The sequence below is a fragment of the Penicillium griseofulvum genome (assembly GCF_001561935.1).
Source record: "Penicillium griseofulvum strain PG3 chromosome Unknown contig_85, whole genome shotgun sequence".
NCBI classification, from domain to species: Eukaryota; Fungi; Ascomycota; class Eurotiomycetes; order Eurotiales; family Aspergillaceae; genus Penicillium; species Penicillium griseofulvum.
The window spans coordinates 499,254-514,527 of NW_024467476.1; the positions used below are offsets into that span (position 1 = coordinate 499,254).

Here is a 15,274-nt window from a genome sequence, read left to right on the forward strand (position 1 = left end):
CTCGAGGTAAATTTATTGGGGGAAAGAGGATTAAAATGTCTTATTCCTGGAGCCAGTCTTCTTGATATCATACTACAAGCGGTGCACGATGAATGACTACCTGTACCTTATTGTAAATCTACCCGTGGACAGAATATCTAGTTACCCCGTAGGTATGAACAGTACGGAGTATGTATCTACATTCATAATCCACATTTTATCCACCTCTCCCATCTTTTTCCTGGGCATCGTTGCTTGTATAAAGCTTGGCACTCTTATCACTGACAGGCTAATGGCTAGATCACAAGCCTACATTAGCTTACAAGCCACAGTCACATCAAGATGGTGTTGCTTACTGAAGTCTCGCTCTGAACAGGGCGATCCTTTCCCTGTTAGTTCGGAGTTAACGTTTTGAATGTCCCGGCAGCTTGCTAAATCACATTACTATTCCTCACTTCACCAGCCTAAGCTGGGTTGGCTTTAAGCCCCTTTAGGCTCCGTCGGAAATCCGGAGGGTTGAGCTTGTATCAGAAAACCATTGGCTTTATACCCTAGTCGTCGCTGAGTATGCATGAACGTGATACATGAAATAGCTCGAAACAATTAAGGTACCTGCGCCCAGTACTTGCGAGCAGTTGCGCGGATTAACTGAAATTCTTCAGCTCACGGTCCATCTTGAGCTTATGCATCGGTCTCCGACGGCATCAGGAGATATGAAAGTTTATTATGCTTCTTGAAACATGGTGATGTTGCATTGGACAATATGCTCCTTGAATATGTATTAGTAGTTCGGTACTTCGGAACGGTTATCTTGTCCCGTTGACTGAAGCTACAACTCGACATGACAGCTATATAAACGACATTCCCCGCGAGATTATCTCGGTATTCCCACAGCCAGGCTACCTCAAAACAGTTCAATCATCCAATTCGCACAATGAAGTTCTCAACTACCATCCTGAGCGCATTGCTCACAACGGCAGCCATTGCAGCTCCTCTCACTGAGCGCCGCGCAGCTCGCAACGCTGCCCGAGCTGAAGGCCGAACCAGCCGAATCAGCCGTCCCCCCTATAAGCCCGACACCAGAGAGCGCATCACTCTGAACGGAACAACCCACGAGGAGTACAGCACCAACTGGGCCGGCGCTGTGCTTATTGGCACCGGATACACCTCAGTGACCGGTCAATTCACCGCTCCTACCCCGAAACTTCCCTCGGGTGCTTCGTCTTCCGAGCAGTACTGTGCCTCCGCCTGGGTTGGTATTGACGGCGACACTTGCAGTAGCGCCATCCTCCAAACTGGAATTGACTTCTGCATCCAAGGAAGCAAGGTCACATACGATGCCTGGTACGAGTGGTATCCGGATTATGCCTACGACTTCAGTGGCCTCTCTATCTCCGCTGGAGATGTCATTGAAGTTACTGTGACTGCTACATCTAAGACTGCTGGTTCTGCTGTCATCAAGAACTTGACTACTGGCAAATCTGTTAGCCATACTTTCACTGGTGGTGTTGATGGAGACCTGTGCGAGTACAATGCCGAATGGATTGTCGAGGACTACGAAAGCGGCGGTCAATTGGTTCCCTTTGTTGACTTTGGAACCGTGACATTCACAAACGCGAAGGCTACGAAGGGCGGCAAGTCTGTAGGCCCGTCTGGATCTACTCTCATGGATATCAAGCAGAGCAAAGTTGTCTTGACCAAGTCATCTCTTACTAGCAACAGTGTTAGCGTGAGCTATGTCTAAGGCTGGGTATAATGGTCAAATGTCTGCTGCAGTATTGGAAGGCCGAAAACGCAATGCTGCACAGGTAGGCGGAAGCGGGTTGGGAGGTTGCAATGGAAACAGATTTTGGCGAACCGGGGAAGATGAAAGTATATCCTGTTTGATCGTAAATACTATGTTGGAAATCAATGAAAATAAACGAGAATTCATTTCCAAGTGACACCACGAGCAGTTCCCAGGCCGGTGGGCCTCTTCTACAAGTATAGAGAACACCTTTATGATAAGACATCCGTCGCCTAGCTCGGAAGTTCGAAATTGCATGCCTGCAGCTCTCGTTAAATAGAGAGCGGAGGCAATTGGGCCGTACGAAGCCACTTCTTTATCGAGCTGAGGTAAATTTCGTAGTATTATGTATGCTATAGTATTTCTTGTCTTGATAGTCTGCGAGATAACATAAATTAAATGAAGGTTGACGGTGGTTAGATCCACTACTTTGACAATTTTGTCTTAGCCATTTAGATTGAGTGGTGAGACACAAGAGAACGAGTTTAGCTGCGGGATCTTGAAGGCGTCGATCATTCCTATGATAATTAGTATGGAGTGAGGCATAGTATAATAGAATATCACTCACCAACGACGGCCGCCCACATGCCCAGTCCACACATGGATAGTGATGCTAGGGAAAACACGACATGCCAAATATTGATCGCGACTTGCAAAGGACCACCTGAAAAGAAGCCACGGATCCATCTTGCTGTCGTTGTTTCGGTCCGGATCACCTCTCCAGTTATTGGGTTGAATCCTTCGCCAACCTCCGTCCGGATAGCATTCTTCTGGATGTCGAATGCAAGGGCAAACAAGGGAGGGATGGTATATGTCAAGTTCAAAAGCATCGAAGCGGAAATTATGCTGACGAAGCCAAAGTAATCCGGAACGGCTGCGGCGATGATGAATGCGATCGTCCACCAAACTGGGACAAGAGAAGCGTAGACAATTTTACCCACCCGCGTATTCAGAGGAGGTAGACCGAAAATATCCATCAAAATGTTATTGTAGACAATCTTGACTCCAATGTTTCCATAAAGACCTGCGCAGATGAGAGCAGAGAGCAAAGAGACCATGTTCCCGACGGTCTGCCATGAGTATACGCTGATACCTTGATAACTCGGGCTATAGCTGTACTGTCCTTGAAGATAATACACCACGCAGCCGTGAGTGAGATAGACGCTATAGATGAAAAACTGGGCACCCCACATAGCCTTGATGAAGTCTCGAGGTCGGCGCATCTCGGCCATGAATTCGACAAAGAGCTGTGCACCTGCGTATGCCAACACACCGGAAAGCATGCCATTCACGGACCCAATAAGGCCGCCCTGAGGGACATTGCTGTAATGGATGATCGGTGGGTAGTTACCATCACTGTCTGGTGTGATCGTCTTTCTGTCAACTGCACTGCCAGCAGACCCGAGTGTGGATATTTTGTAGTTCGGTGGCGACACCGACATAACACCCATCGTCATAAAGATGACAAACAGGTTCATCCACACGGCGAGATTTGCAACCCATCCATACGCCTTGAGGGTTCTGATCTGCGAAATGAAGAAGCCAGCACATGCAAATATGACTGGACAGACAACGTAGCACAGCCGGAACTTCGACACCTGGGAGATGTTTTGGCCAAATTCAATTGTGACTTGGCCTACGAGTAAGAGCAACGAAATCGCCTGACAGACATTTGTAATATGGCGACCAAACCGACCAAGGGTTCTGAATCCGAGATCGCCGTAGTTCTTAGCTGGGAACTCGTAGCTGTCCACGCCGAGGAAGACTCGCCAGATGAGATATCCAGAGTATCCGGCCATGAATCCGAAGACAGTGTAGAAGGCAATGCCTAGATTCACATCCGTCAGCTCAGTCGTTCGCGGTGTACAGGAATAAATGTAGCTAACCTGGTCCCCAACCCAATGTGCCCATCGCAAAGCCCGAGCCATATGGGCCTAAAATGTCCGTTGTAATCAAATAGAAACCTGCCAATAATATGAGCCTTGAGCTTGAAAGATGAGTATAAGTGCCGACTTACAGGCACCCCATGAAGCAGACCTAAGCGAACGGCTTGCATTTGCCCATTCCTCGTCTGTGATCGCCAGTCGCCGCTCTCGAGTTGTGAAGTCTTTCTCTGTCAGCGTCGTGAGCGGTTCTTCGGCTTTCTTCCCCTTGAAAAACTCTCGGACATTGAGCACCGGAGGCTCCAGGAATTCCTCCTCTTCTCTTGTCTTCTTAGAGTAGTAAAGGTACTCTTCAAATGTGACATTGACATCGTAAGCCTCGCGAGCCTGTGGTTTGATGAGGGTGCTTGCCGTCAACTCTCGTGGCGACTCGGCGATGAAAGAGCCTTTCTCATCCAAAGGGACTTCCATATTCATAGATAGTAAGTAGCCTTTGCTTCAAATGAGAATGGATAATGTGAGACAAACGTGAAGATCAGTGCATTGAAAGTGGGTAACATTGGCTCTTTTAATGCCATGCGAACCAAGGCGCGGGGAAGTCAACACAAGCATCCCTAAAATTAAATTAAATTATTCTGACATGTAGAACAAGTATTGCTTCGGAGTGTTGCGTCTTCGGAGTGTTGTCGGAGAGAGTCCCCATCCCCAATCTGTTATCACGGATAGCGAGTTGGTATCAGTTGGACGGGTTAATCTACCGATAAATCCTGCATGCAACGTTGACGATCCATTGATAACAACTTCTAATGATCTTTAGTCTGATTGGGTGTAATGAAGAAAGGGCCATCGGGAGTGAATAAGAGAAGAGGAGTGGAGTTTCAAAAAACCTCCCCCAACCTCCCAAATATGCTTGATTGCCTAAGATATCTGAAATACATATTCCACAGGTATTGATAATGGAAGTGACAAATCCGGAGCTCCCTGGCGTAGAGAGATTGATTCCTGCATTTGCTTAAACTCCGTTGGAGACGAAGATGAGGCATTGAAGGGGATGGGGAGGGCGGTGTGCGTGACGGGATGATGGTCACATGACCAGTTTTGGCTCAAGTTTGCAGTGTTTGCAGACCTCTAGGGATGACAACAACTCGTGTCACCGTCTCTGCGATTCTTGATTGGGAAATGTGTGGCTGGTACCCGGGACGCTGGGAATGCGTAAAGGCCTTGCATACGATTATCCCCGGGGGCGGTACGGAAGACTGGTGGGCCTATCTGTCGCAGAAAATAGGTGTATGGCCTAAGGAGCATCTGATGCTAAGCATATGGCACGGCTGAGTTGCTATTCACATTCAAACAATCAACTCTTCGTCAACTTTAAGGCTGAGTGGATTTACATGTGAGGGACATGGTAGTAAAGTGTTGCCCTTGATGTATTAGTGCCCTTTGTGAGGGTTCCGATCTTCGTAAAGAACCTCAGTTGGAGATCGGGTCATCTTGTGGGTAATCCCTTGACCGACATCCTTGACTGCTAATTGTATTGAGCTGAGCATGACAAGAAGGTGAAAACCTCATAAATCTCCAAGTTGCTTCGGTGAGAAGAGATCCCTTGATTCCTTCACTGCCACGGCCCCGGGGTCCCGGGCCCTGGACAGTGCTTGTAAAATCACGACAAGACGGCGGCTCCCGGCAGTGTTGGGAACTACTATTCTAGCCCCAGAAGAAACTTGTCGCGAGGGAAATGTTCAATTGTTGGCTTTACAGAAGCCCTCATAATCCGTGGCTAATAAGCCGCATCTTTTGTGCTATTTTCTGCAGCTATATCCAATCGAAGCCAACTAGGTCGTCTTGTAGATGGGCAGATGCTTGGGCTATCCAATTTTTCGGGTCTCCATTATCCCGTGCGACTGCTGACGAATCAGAGTTGTTTAACACCACGGCCTCGGTACCCAACGGGGCATTCCAGAGCTCATCACTGTCTGGCATGCAGAAAGACAAATCGGCCAAGGTCAAAAGATCGTTTCTGCCACCATTCACGGTAGAGGAAGTGCATAACCGGCACACCTTATAGAGGGCTAGTCCGAATCTCTTGATCTCTTCAACGTTCGTGTATACAAGCGGTAGTGGTGCATTGTCTTCCTGTTGCAGAAGCATGTTAGGATAGAAAAATATGCCCCGCCGTCGACAGGTTTGGACAAGGGCAACTAAGAGCTCGTATCTGTCATCGGGCAATCGGCATCGCATGCTCAGATCCATGCTAGGATTTTCTCTTGAGATGAAAAGGGCAAGGATAATATTCAAGAGCACACTCTGAAATGTTGTTATAGGCCACGAGGTCTTTGTGTTTTGACGTGGGCCCGAGTCGGAGATGCACCATTGGTCCTAAAGGAATAATCAACACAAAAGTCCATACAATACCAATGTATCTTTCTCACCATTTGGGCGTAAAATGCAGAGCATAGTCTACTATGCAGACGCAGTGACGCGTCTCGCGTCTCCTGAGTACCCTTTATCCATAGTCCAATTGCGACAAGGGATTGAACAAGTACACAAGGCTCCTTTGTGAAGTCAAATGTACTTCGATGGAGAAATGGCCACACTGGATGGAAGGTATCAAAGTAAATATCGATATAGTCATGAGCAATCCATCGGGAAGTGTTATGAACGGAACCATTATTTGTGGGTACAGGTGGTAGAGGGTAGGGATCATCTATCCAAACTTGTTGTTCGCTTGTGCTTTCACCTCCAGCAGGGATGCAGACGATGCCTCGACGTTGACAGGCATTGCATGGTATTACACCTTCGCAGCGGACTTTCCGTGCGTGGCAAGCGCCACATGCCTTGAATTTTCGAGACGGCGGCGCGGTTTGCTGCGGATGATAAGTCCGGATATGGCGTCGCAAAAGATCACTTATTATAATGTGAATTGTGATTTATGTAATGGGATTGAAGAAATTACTCACTTTCTGGTTAGAACGCTTTCACAATAAGGACAGGAAAGATTGTTTTCCCCTTTATGATGATTCAGATGTCGATTCAGGTGTTCTTTGCGCCGATATTTTGCGGTGCAATCTGGATAGTCACATTGGAAGCAGGGGACATTATCGGTAGGAGGCGACATGGAGAATGTTTGCAAGTGGATATTGGACTCCACAACTTTGTCATCAAATTGCAAAAATAAATCGAGTATTTGTATAGTGAAGTGCTCGAAGGGAATCAAGTCAAAGGGGAAAAGAGAACGTAATGACCGAAGGAGTGGGGCTAGCAACAAAGTTGGCCAATGAGACTGTAGGATCCAACGGGTGGATCCTCGGAACATCCCACTTGATGAATAAAGTGGTTCTTAGTCAGTACATTATGCCCTAATTAAGCATAGGCATATCCCACTTGATTTAATAGTATATCAGATCTCCTATAAATAAATGGAGATCGGAAATAAAATTCCTTTCACCATATCAAGTGAAGTGCACCACAATGCACGACCTTCGTTATTCTGGAACTTTGCACGATGAGTCCGAATCAGCCAGCTTCGATGCAGGCGCTCAAAGCCACTTTAGTTCACATCTCGAGCCAGTAATTTCCAAACTGGCAAGTATCCATGCACCTCCAGAATTCGAAGTTTACTGGGACTTTGAAGACCCCGAAAATCCTCGCCTTTGGCCACTTTGGTACAAAGGCCTCACTGTCGCTGCAATGAGTCTTGGTGCTACAGTGGTGAGTCTCTCCAGCACACTCTACACATCTGGGATTCCAGGACTCCAAGAAGATTTCCACATTTCGAAGATCGTGGCCCTCCTTGGTGTCACGACATATCTTCTAGGAATGGGGATAGGCAGCATTATCTTTGCTCCACTCAGTGAACTTGTCGGACGGCGACCAGTTTATATTATCTCAATGATAATATTTTTGTTGCTATTGCTGCCGAGTGCTTTAGCCCAAAATATCGAGTCAATCCTCGTGAGCAGATTCTTTGGGGGATTCTTTGGGAGTGCATTGATGTCAAATTCGCCTGCATCTGTGAATGACATCGTCTCGGATAAGCACCGGGCTTTAGCATTCGGCTTCTGGTCTATCGGACCCACCAATGGCCCTGTATATGGCCCAATCATAGGAGGGTTCGTGTTCCAATATCTCGGCTGGAGGTGGACAAATTGGATTGTTCTCATCATTGGGGGTGTGGTCCTGGTCTTGATATCCTCTGTTAAGGAAACATACGCCCCCGTGATTTTGAAAAGACGTGCTGCTAGAAAACGAACAGAGACACAGAACTCAAAGTGGTGGACACGCTATGACGATAGCGTCAGTTTTACATCTTCACTGAAAATCAGTCTCAAGAGACCTTTTGTGATGCTCCTTACAGAACCAATATGGTAAGCGATCTCCCTGTCATCTTACAAAGCCAAAACTAACTTTCTCACAGTATGTTTTGGGACGGTTACGTCGCGATTGTCTATGGAATCCTTTACCTATGTTTCGTCGCATACCCAATCGCTTTCCAACAAGAACGTGGGTGGTCGCCAGGTTATGGTGGTCTTTCGTTCGTGGGTATTGGTGTTGGTGTATTGATTGCCATTGCATGCGAACCTCTGTTTCGTAAAGTGATCAATCTTCACCGCAAGGATCCAGAAACCGGAATGGTACAGCCAGAAGCTATGGTCAGCATCGTTTTCTTTGGTGCTACTCTTCTAGCCATTGGCCAGTTATGGTTTTCCTGGACTTGTACTCCAAATTTCCACTGGGTTGTGCCCATTTTAGCTGGTGTTCCATTTGGAGTGGGCAATGCATGCGTCTTTATTTACGCCTCGAATTACGTTGCCCGTTCCTATGGAATCTACGCCGCATCTGCTCTTGCAGGGAATATGTTCACTCGCAGTGTCATGGGAGCCTTCCTCCCGCTTGCAGGCCCATCAATGTATGGGGTTCTAGGCTTGAATTGGGCAAGTACAATTCTAGGAATCGTCGAGGGAGTATGCATCTTGATACCCGTTGTCTTCTACTTTTACGGACACAGAATTCGTAAGGCGAGTCCCTTTATCAAAGAGGTAGAGAAACTGCAGGCAGCTTGAGAATATTCGGTTGAAAAAAATGTTATTTATATCTGCTTTATCTTTAGCTATAGCCCAAATTGATCCTATAATAAGTCATTCTATAACAAAATTCCAACATTCATCTATTTCCGAATCGGTGAGATTGTGCTAATCCGTAGTTGTAGCATAAAATTCAAGATGGATTACCTTAGGCCGTACCTTAGTCGGAATAAGCTTGGGGCGCTGTTATGTTCTAGCCCGTAAATTTCGTAACTCAACGCACATCTGCACTAGCAATCATGTTCTGGGCGTACCAGATCAGACATGCACGCTTTGAAGAATATTTTCGGCATCCCGCCTAGTTGCTGGTTGGTGAAGTTTTATCCCGCGCGAGGGTTCGCCACCCCCGAACAGCTCTCAGTGGCAAATGCTTAGTGAAAAATAACCTATCAATCACTAAGCGCTGAATTGTTGAATAAACGTTCAGCAGATCCATGGATATTATAAATTGCTTAGTTTCATCATTCAAGTGGGATGCGCCGAACTTACATCATCAGTTCGAATGAAGCCGAATATCTGATATTTTCAGAAAACGAAAGGTATTTAAAGCGGTAATCTCTCTTTGACATAGGATTATTCCAATTTTTTGATCAGATTCACATTATCAGAAAACTACCATTCTCCACATTTATTCTTACCGCAGCCATGGCAGCAACACACAAGCCAACTCTTACAATCACACACATCACCACTGCGACTGCCATTCTCAACATTGATGGAGTCAATTTCCTGACTGATCCCTTCTTCGGGGCCATTGAAGGAACAGAATATGACTCGACCGCGGTCTGGGAAGAAATGGACATTAAAGCGTACGGATTCGACAGCATTCCGCCACCACCACACCTTATCAACAGGCAAGGTCCAGCACTTCAGCTCAATGAGCTGCCGCCTATTGATGCCGTTCTTCTCAGCCACGAGGATCACCTTGACAATTTGGACCCTGAAGGCCGTAAGCTGCTGGATGGTCGAAAGGTGTTCACCACCATGGACGGTGCCTCCAACTTGCGTCCACGCCCGGGAGTCGTTGGCCTTCGCCCCTGGGAGACTGTGACATCTTGCATTGGAGGAAAGATGTACCGGATCACTGGTACTCCTTGCAAGCACTTCCCAGTTGGAGAAGTTACGGGATTCGTGCTGGAGACCGATTCCTTCGGTTTTGATCCATCTGGCAAGCCCAACGCAATCTATTTCTCCGGAGATACCGTCTACATAGACGAGCTGAAAGAGATTGGAAAGAAATGGCACATCACCGCAGCCATTTTCAACTTGGGCAATGCCACCTTTGAGTTCCCCACTGGCCCTGTTCAGATTACTATGGATGGCAAACAAGCTGTGAAGCTTGCCCGTGATATCGGCGCTGATGTCATGATCCCAATTCATTTTGAATCGTGGGAACATTTCAAGGAAGGCCGGGAAGAATTGATGGAGGTTTTCACCCAGGAGGGATTTATGGATAAGGTGTGCTGGACTGTTCCTGGCGTTCCCAAGGTTGTTTTCTAATTGTGAATATCTCAATGCTGCGAGTGCATTTGTATTATATGATTCTCATTTGTATATGCATAGTCCCGTCGGAGATGCTCCACTGACTCTAGAATTTTGTCAGAAAATACTGTTTTGATTTATGCTCAGTCTTTATTGTAAGGCTATTGAATGGAAGCTTCTATGGAAATAATTCTACTTAGTTAAGCATGTGCTTAGGAACCTTCAAATGGCACTACTCGATGCCTCTTAGATGACACAGATCGTGGAAGGTTCGTGATCATTCTGTGGATTTATGGGAAGTAGATTCTTTCACGGGCGGGACAGAATAGTTCAATATGGCTGTATACCCCTCACGATAAAAAGCTCTGTATAAGCGACGAAGTTGAGACGTCCGGTGGGCTTGGTATAGCTGGACGCAGAGCAACATAATAAAAAGAAAATAAATACAACAATGACTGGAGCGACAGTATATATTCTCATCCAAGTGCATGACTATTCTCTTCTGTATAGAGACAGTCAGGAAAATTCGCCCTTTAACAATTTTAGCGTGCAAACTACTGCTTTGATGAATTGAGCAAACTTACCAGAAATCACCATCAAATCCACAATAGTCAGGCACCATCCAATCAGCGGAGGGCATCTCGGCACCCAGGCTTGTAGACGATGTCTCCATTCCAAGTGGATTCAGCGGCTGTAACAGCATGTCCACAACAGACTGGAGAGAGCGTTTTGCCTGAGAAAACAATTTGAAATTCCCATCGTGGGGACTATGCAAAATATCCATATGCGCAATTAGAACAGAGAGATTCTCGATCACCTGTCGTCGAGACGGTGGGTCTAGTTCCTTGAACCGGCATCGGGATGATGGCTGTAGAAGATATAGTGCGAGGGCCCCAGCCGCTGGGAGAGCACACGATGCCACCTATATCATGTGGTCAGCTCAACAAAACTTTACAAGTTGTTCGGGGCACATACTCTCCAGGCAAGGGATATAAACCCAAGGTTTGGTAGTTGTTCCCGTCGGACTAAGGCATCGTTGACCGAGCATATTAGTTCCATTGCCGATTGGAATAGGCTTGTCTGTTCAATTCCATGTCGCCATGCCGTCCATTCAATCAAGAACGTAGACTGTAGGTATAAAATCCGAATCATGTGTAAGCACTCCATTTCTGTGCGGGGCCTTTCGCTTCCCCAAAGTTCATGAGCTGACACTCTTAGAAAGGAGGGAAGGTTCTCCCATGCCTGGTTGATTTCGTGGTGCAAGTCGCTGTGAACGATGAGCTAATGGGTTTCATGAACCGAGACAGGGTCACGCACATTATTCGTTGTTGTATATTAGATATGTTCCCGCCCAGAAGCAATTCCAATGCCTCTTCTCGAATCATTGCTGTAGTAGTTGACCATCGCATAACGGCGCTTGCTCGGATATGGCCCTGCGAATTCCATCCGGCGAGGTCAAGTTTTTCCAACTCTCTAGTAAGAGTAGTGTCCGATAATGAATAGCACTTTTCATCAATATCCAGAGGCAATTTTATACAGCAAAATTTCTTCGTCATGCGTGGTGGTCGTCCGAGAAATGCCGCTAAGCTGATATCGATACTGTATAAGCGGGAAAAGATACGTTTTCGTACTTCAACTAGAAAGAACGGAGTATCGCGTGGTTCCTGGATGCTCTCATGGAGCCCAGCGGCAAGTAGAGCACATGCTGCATCGTTGAGGCGACGCCACGTTTTGAGACCTACTGACTTGTCAATTTGATGTACACTGAGGAAATCAGCTTGGAGCGTACTTTGGTCTCCGTAAAAAACAGACTGAACCTGAAATGTCTGATATAGAAAGAGAATATGAACGTCATTGAGGACGTCCAGTGCCTCGCAAAATATTGAACATTTGTTTCCAAATTGAATCAGGTCCGTCCTTAGGGCCTGCCGTTCTTGTTCTGTTCGGTATAGAGCGTACGGTGCACGAAACTCAGTTGCGGCAATGCTATGCCCATTGTCAGCCTCTATATCTCCCTGGAACAAAAATGGACGGAATTCAGCCCTCAGCCATACCCAACAAGTGTGAGGATTACTCCCATTGTCTCCCAACGGAGATTCGGACCCGTGTACTGGTTGATGAAGTCCTGCAGAGTCATCAAACGATGTATTTCCACGATGCGGCTGCTATTTTCAAACAAACGCTGAGACAAGGCTAACAGATCGGATCGAAAATTTTCAGAACGCTGTACGGTGACAATTTCTTCAATGACTGCATCAGCGAAGGGCTGAACCAGGAATGCGCCGACATGCGACTCGAGTCCATTTCCCTTCCAGTCATAGAAAAAGTGCGCAATGGTGTTATTTATTTTAGAGCTGGCAAGTGTTTCCAACAGCTGTGCTCCCTCGATTGTCGAAGCATTGTTCATGAAATCAGTAGCGTCCGCTGGCCCCTCATCGTCCCGCCCGACCGGAAGGAAGGCTGAACCAGCTTCCAGATCACCTAGCAACATTGTTTGCTGGCGCACATTGCCCAATAATGAGTCCAGAGAAGAAGATCCCTGATAGCCCGTATTGGGCTGTCGATTTGGTGGGAGAGTTGGCCGGATGCCTTCCAACATGGAGGTAGAATTAAAACTCAGTTGATGTCTAGAATGACCGTTAGAAAATGATCCAATTAATAACTCTGAGATCAGTGGAATTAAACTCACTGCATCCCTGGAGATTGGGATGTGAAGGAGGGTCGAGTGCGCTTAAATGCATTCTTCCTGTAGAGGCATTGATGGGGGATTTCTCGCCCAACACACCGAGCGCAAGGTTGTCGGTGATCGCATGCTAGTTTGGACAGTCTACAGGGTTCACAAGATGCGACTCTTGGTGGTCGCTGTGCTCTTTTTGAACGAGCAGACATATTGTAGTAGGAGAAGAAGGGGAAGATGAGAAGCGGGGCCTCCTTATCTACCGAGGTTTTAATAATTGAAGAGATAGCCCTGAGGAGAACTTATCAAATGATTAAATGAGGAAATGAATCAAAAATGTTTGTTATATTTGTTTTATCAATGAAGGTAAAGGTCCATCCCAAGTTGGTTGTGTTCTTCCTTCCCAATAACTCTCTACAGGTCGTGAATCAATCTCACCCTGTATTTCACGCGACACAATCTCATTTTGTTCCCAAACACGCAGAATATTTAATCCCACTAGCTTTCGCACCTGATCATCGGTTGCACCACGTCGCATAATAGCTTCTATGAGCTTCGGGTATGCCGAGACATCCTCGATCCCAACAGCAACGGAAGGTGTCCCATCAAAATCACTGCCTAGTTCAATTTAGCATGTGCTCTTATAATTACCAAGAACGGTACTCACCAATTCCAACATGGTCCCAGCCGGCAATGGAGGCAGCATGGAATATGTGATCCACCACGTCTTCCAAACTGGCCTTTGCCGGGTCATCGGGCCGAATGAACTTGTTCGCAAAGAAGATCATGATCACACCACCATTTCGTCGGAGCATTTGAAGGACATCGTCGGGGGTATTTCTCAAACTTTTTGCAAGCGCATAACACGCCGAATGGGAAAATATCACTGGTGCCCGAGTCACAGCTATGGCATCCCGCATTGTCCGGTGTGATGTGTGTGAGAGATCTATCATCATACCTAGTCGGTTCATCTCGTGTATTGCAGCACGTCCAAAATCACTCAGTCCATTGTCTTTTCCTGTCTCTGTCACTGTTGTAGCTGCAGTAGCGAATGCATTGTCACAATTGTGAGTTAGAGTGATATAACGCACTCCGAGCTCGTACATCTGCCGGATCACGGCAATGGATGAGCCGATTTGGTGAAGTCCTTCAGCACCAAGCATAGAGGATATTCTCTTTGATTTAAAGGCTTGCCGAGCACATGCTGCTGTCTCGCAGTACTGTAACTCGCTGTACTCCGCTACCAAGCGCTTTGCCACATCAATCTGCTCAAGGGTGTCACGAACGCTATGCTATAATGCAGGTTGTCAGCAGCCATTTTTATGAAGGGCGTAAGGTTTGCCATTACATTTGGATCGTCAAGATGAATTATTCGGGGACACTGGTCTCGATGTCAGTCCCGTGGACTGTTGCATGTCCAATACTAACGAACTCACCTCTACAAACACCGACCAAAACTGCCCACCCACTTTGCCTTGGTGCATCCGCTTGAGATCTGTGTGAGATGCAAGTCCTTTGATACCGTCAATACCAGATTTTGATCGAACGGTTGATCAATGAGGAAACCATACCCTGGCTAAATGGAAGATTGCCACCATAAATCTGATTGTTGAGCTGTAGTCGAACAAGAAACGGGAGATCGTTATGTCCGTCTATGAGAGGTATCTCTGATAACACCTTGGATGTTCGAGCTGCAAAGTCCAGTGGATCGATATCTTGACGCTGGATTAGGTCTCTTGCTCTTATCGCAACCCAAAGCGCTATAGATATCGAGCCAATAGCAACAAGCCTTAGAGGGTTCCATGACTTCGCCTTTTGTGCTTTGAGGACAATTGCCCGACTATAATTTTCATTCGTGTTATCCTCGCGCAATAATGGCCCAAGTGGCCGTTGTGGCTCTGTTGCATCCAGGCGATTCATAGAGACTGGAAAGCGAAAGAAATGGCAATTCAGCCAAGGATTCAAATGTTACCCGGAGACTTTGGTAAGAGAGGATGAACCAAGCCATCAAGCCATTAATTTACTGGTTTACCTTCGAAGCGATACATTTGTCTAATCTTGAAAAGCTTGCACTCTCGGACAAGGTCCGGAGTGTTGCACAGCGAAGCATATCTTGCTATCAGGAGGATAAAGTAATCGACACCGGACAATGCAGATACGACACAGATAGAGAGCCCAAATGTGTTTCTTTAGCCAATCATGTTAATATTCCTAGCATTGCGGGGAAAGTCTCGTGAGGGGCTTTCGGAGAGAGTACGGAGAAAGCAACGACACTCTCCGAGCGGATACAACCCCAAAGATATCTAGTGTGACGACGTTGTGCTAACAAACCAATTAATATTAGACACATAAGACTGACAATGTAGCACGTCCAATATCGAAACAC

General features: G+C 46.7%; 5 protein-coding genes across 5 annotated transcripts; 3 read left to right on the forward strand and 2 right to left on the reverse strand.

Annotated features, from left to right (window-relative positions):
- Nucleotides 1-913: 913 nt before the first annotated feature.
- On the forward strand, nt 914-1,723 carry PGRI_034410 (A4/G1 family peptidase; the record flags this gene model as incomplete). Its single annotated transcript, XM_040791154.1, has 1 exon — nt 914-1,723. The coding sequence occupies one exon, from the start codon at nt 914-916 to the stop codon at nt 1,721-1,723; it is 810 nt and encodes a 269-aa protein (XP_040644210.1).
- Nucleotides 1,724-2,209: 486 nt separating this feature from the next.
- PGRI_034420 (putative amino acid transporter) lies at nt 2,210-4,119 on the reverse strand (the record flags this gene model as incomplete). The annotated part of the gene is made up of 4 exons (XM_040791155.1): nt 2,210-2,283; nt 2,334-3,593; nt 3,652-3,699; nt 3,783-4,119. The coding sequence occupies 4 exons, from the start codon at nt 4,117-4,119 to the stop codon at nt 2,210-2,212; spliced, it is 1,719 nt and encodes a 572-aa protein (XP_040644211.1).
- A 2,997-nt stretch (nt 4,120-7,116) lies between these two features.
- Nucleotides 7,117-8,708, forward strand: PGRI_034430 (MFS transporter; the record flags this gene model as incomplete). The annotated part of the gene is made up of 2 exons (XM_040791156.1): nt 7,117-8,012; nt 8,063-8,708. 2 exons carry the CDS (start codon nt 7,117-7,119, stop codon nt 8,706-8,708), a joined length of 1,542 nt encoding a protein of 513 aa, XP_040644212.1.
- Nucleotides 8,709-9,374: 666 nt separating this feature from the next.
- Nucleotides 9,375-10,229, forward strand: PGRI_034440 (MBL fold metallo-hydrolase; the record flags this gene model as incomplete). Its single annotated transcript, XM_040791157.1, has 1 exon — nt 9,375-10,229. One exon carries the CDS (start codon nt 9,375-9,377, stop codon nt 10,227-10,229), a length of 855 nt encoding a protein of 284 aa, XP_040644213.1.
- A 562-nt stretch (nt 10,230-10,791) lies between these two features.
- PGRI_034450 (Peptidase M19, renal dipeptidase) lies at nt 10,792-14,808 on the reverse strand (the record flags this gene model as incomplete). Its single annotated transcript, XM_040791158.1, has 9 exons — nt 10,792-11,133; nt 11,187-11,478; nt 11,529-12,197; nt 12,266-12,800; nt 12,901-13,024; nt 13,400-13,506; nt 13,556-14,180; nt 14,325-14,401; nt 14,460-14,808. The coding sequence occupies 9 exons, from the start codon at nt 14,806-14,808 to the stop codon at nt 10,792-10,794; spliced, it is 3,120 nt and encodes a 1,039-aa protein (XP_040644214.1).
- Nucleotides 14,809-15,274: the final 466 nt, after the last annotated feature.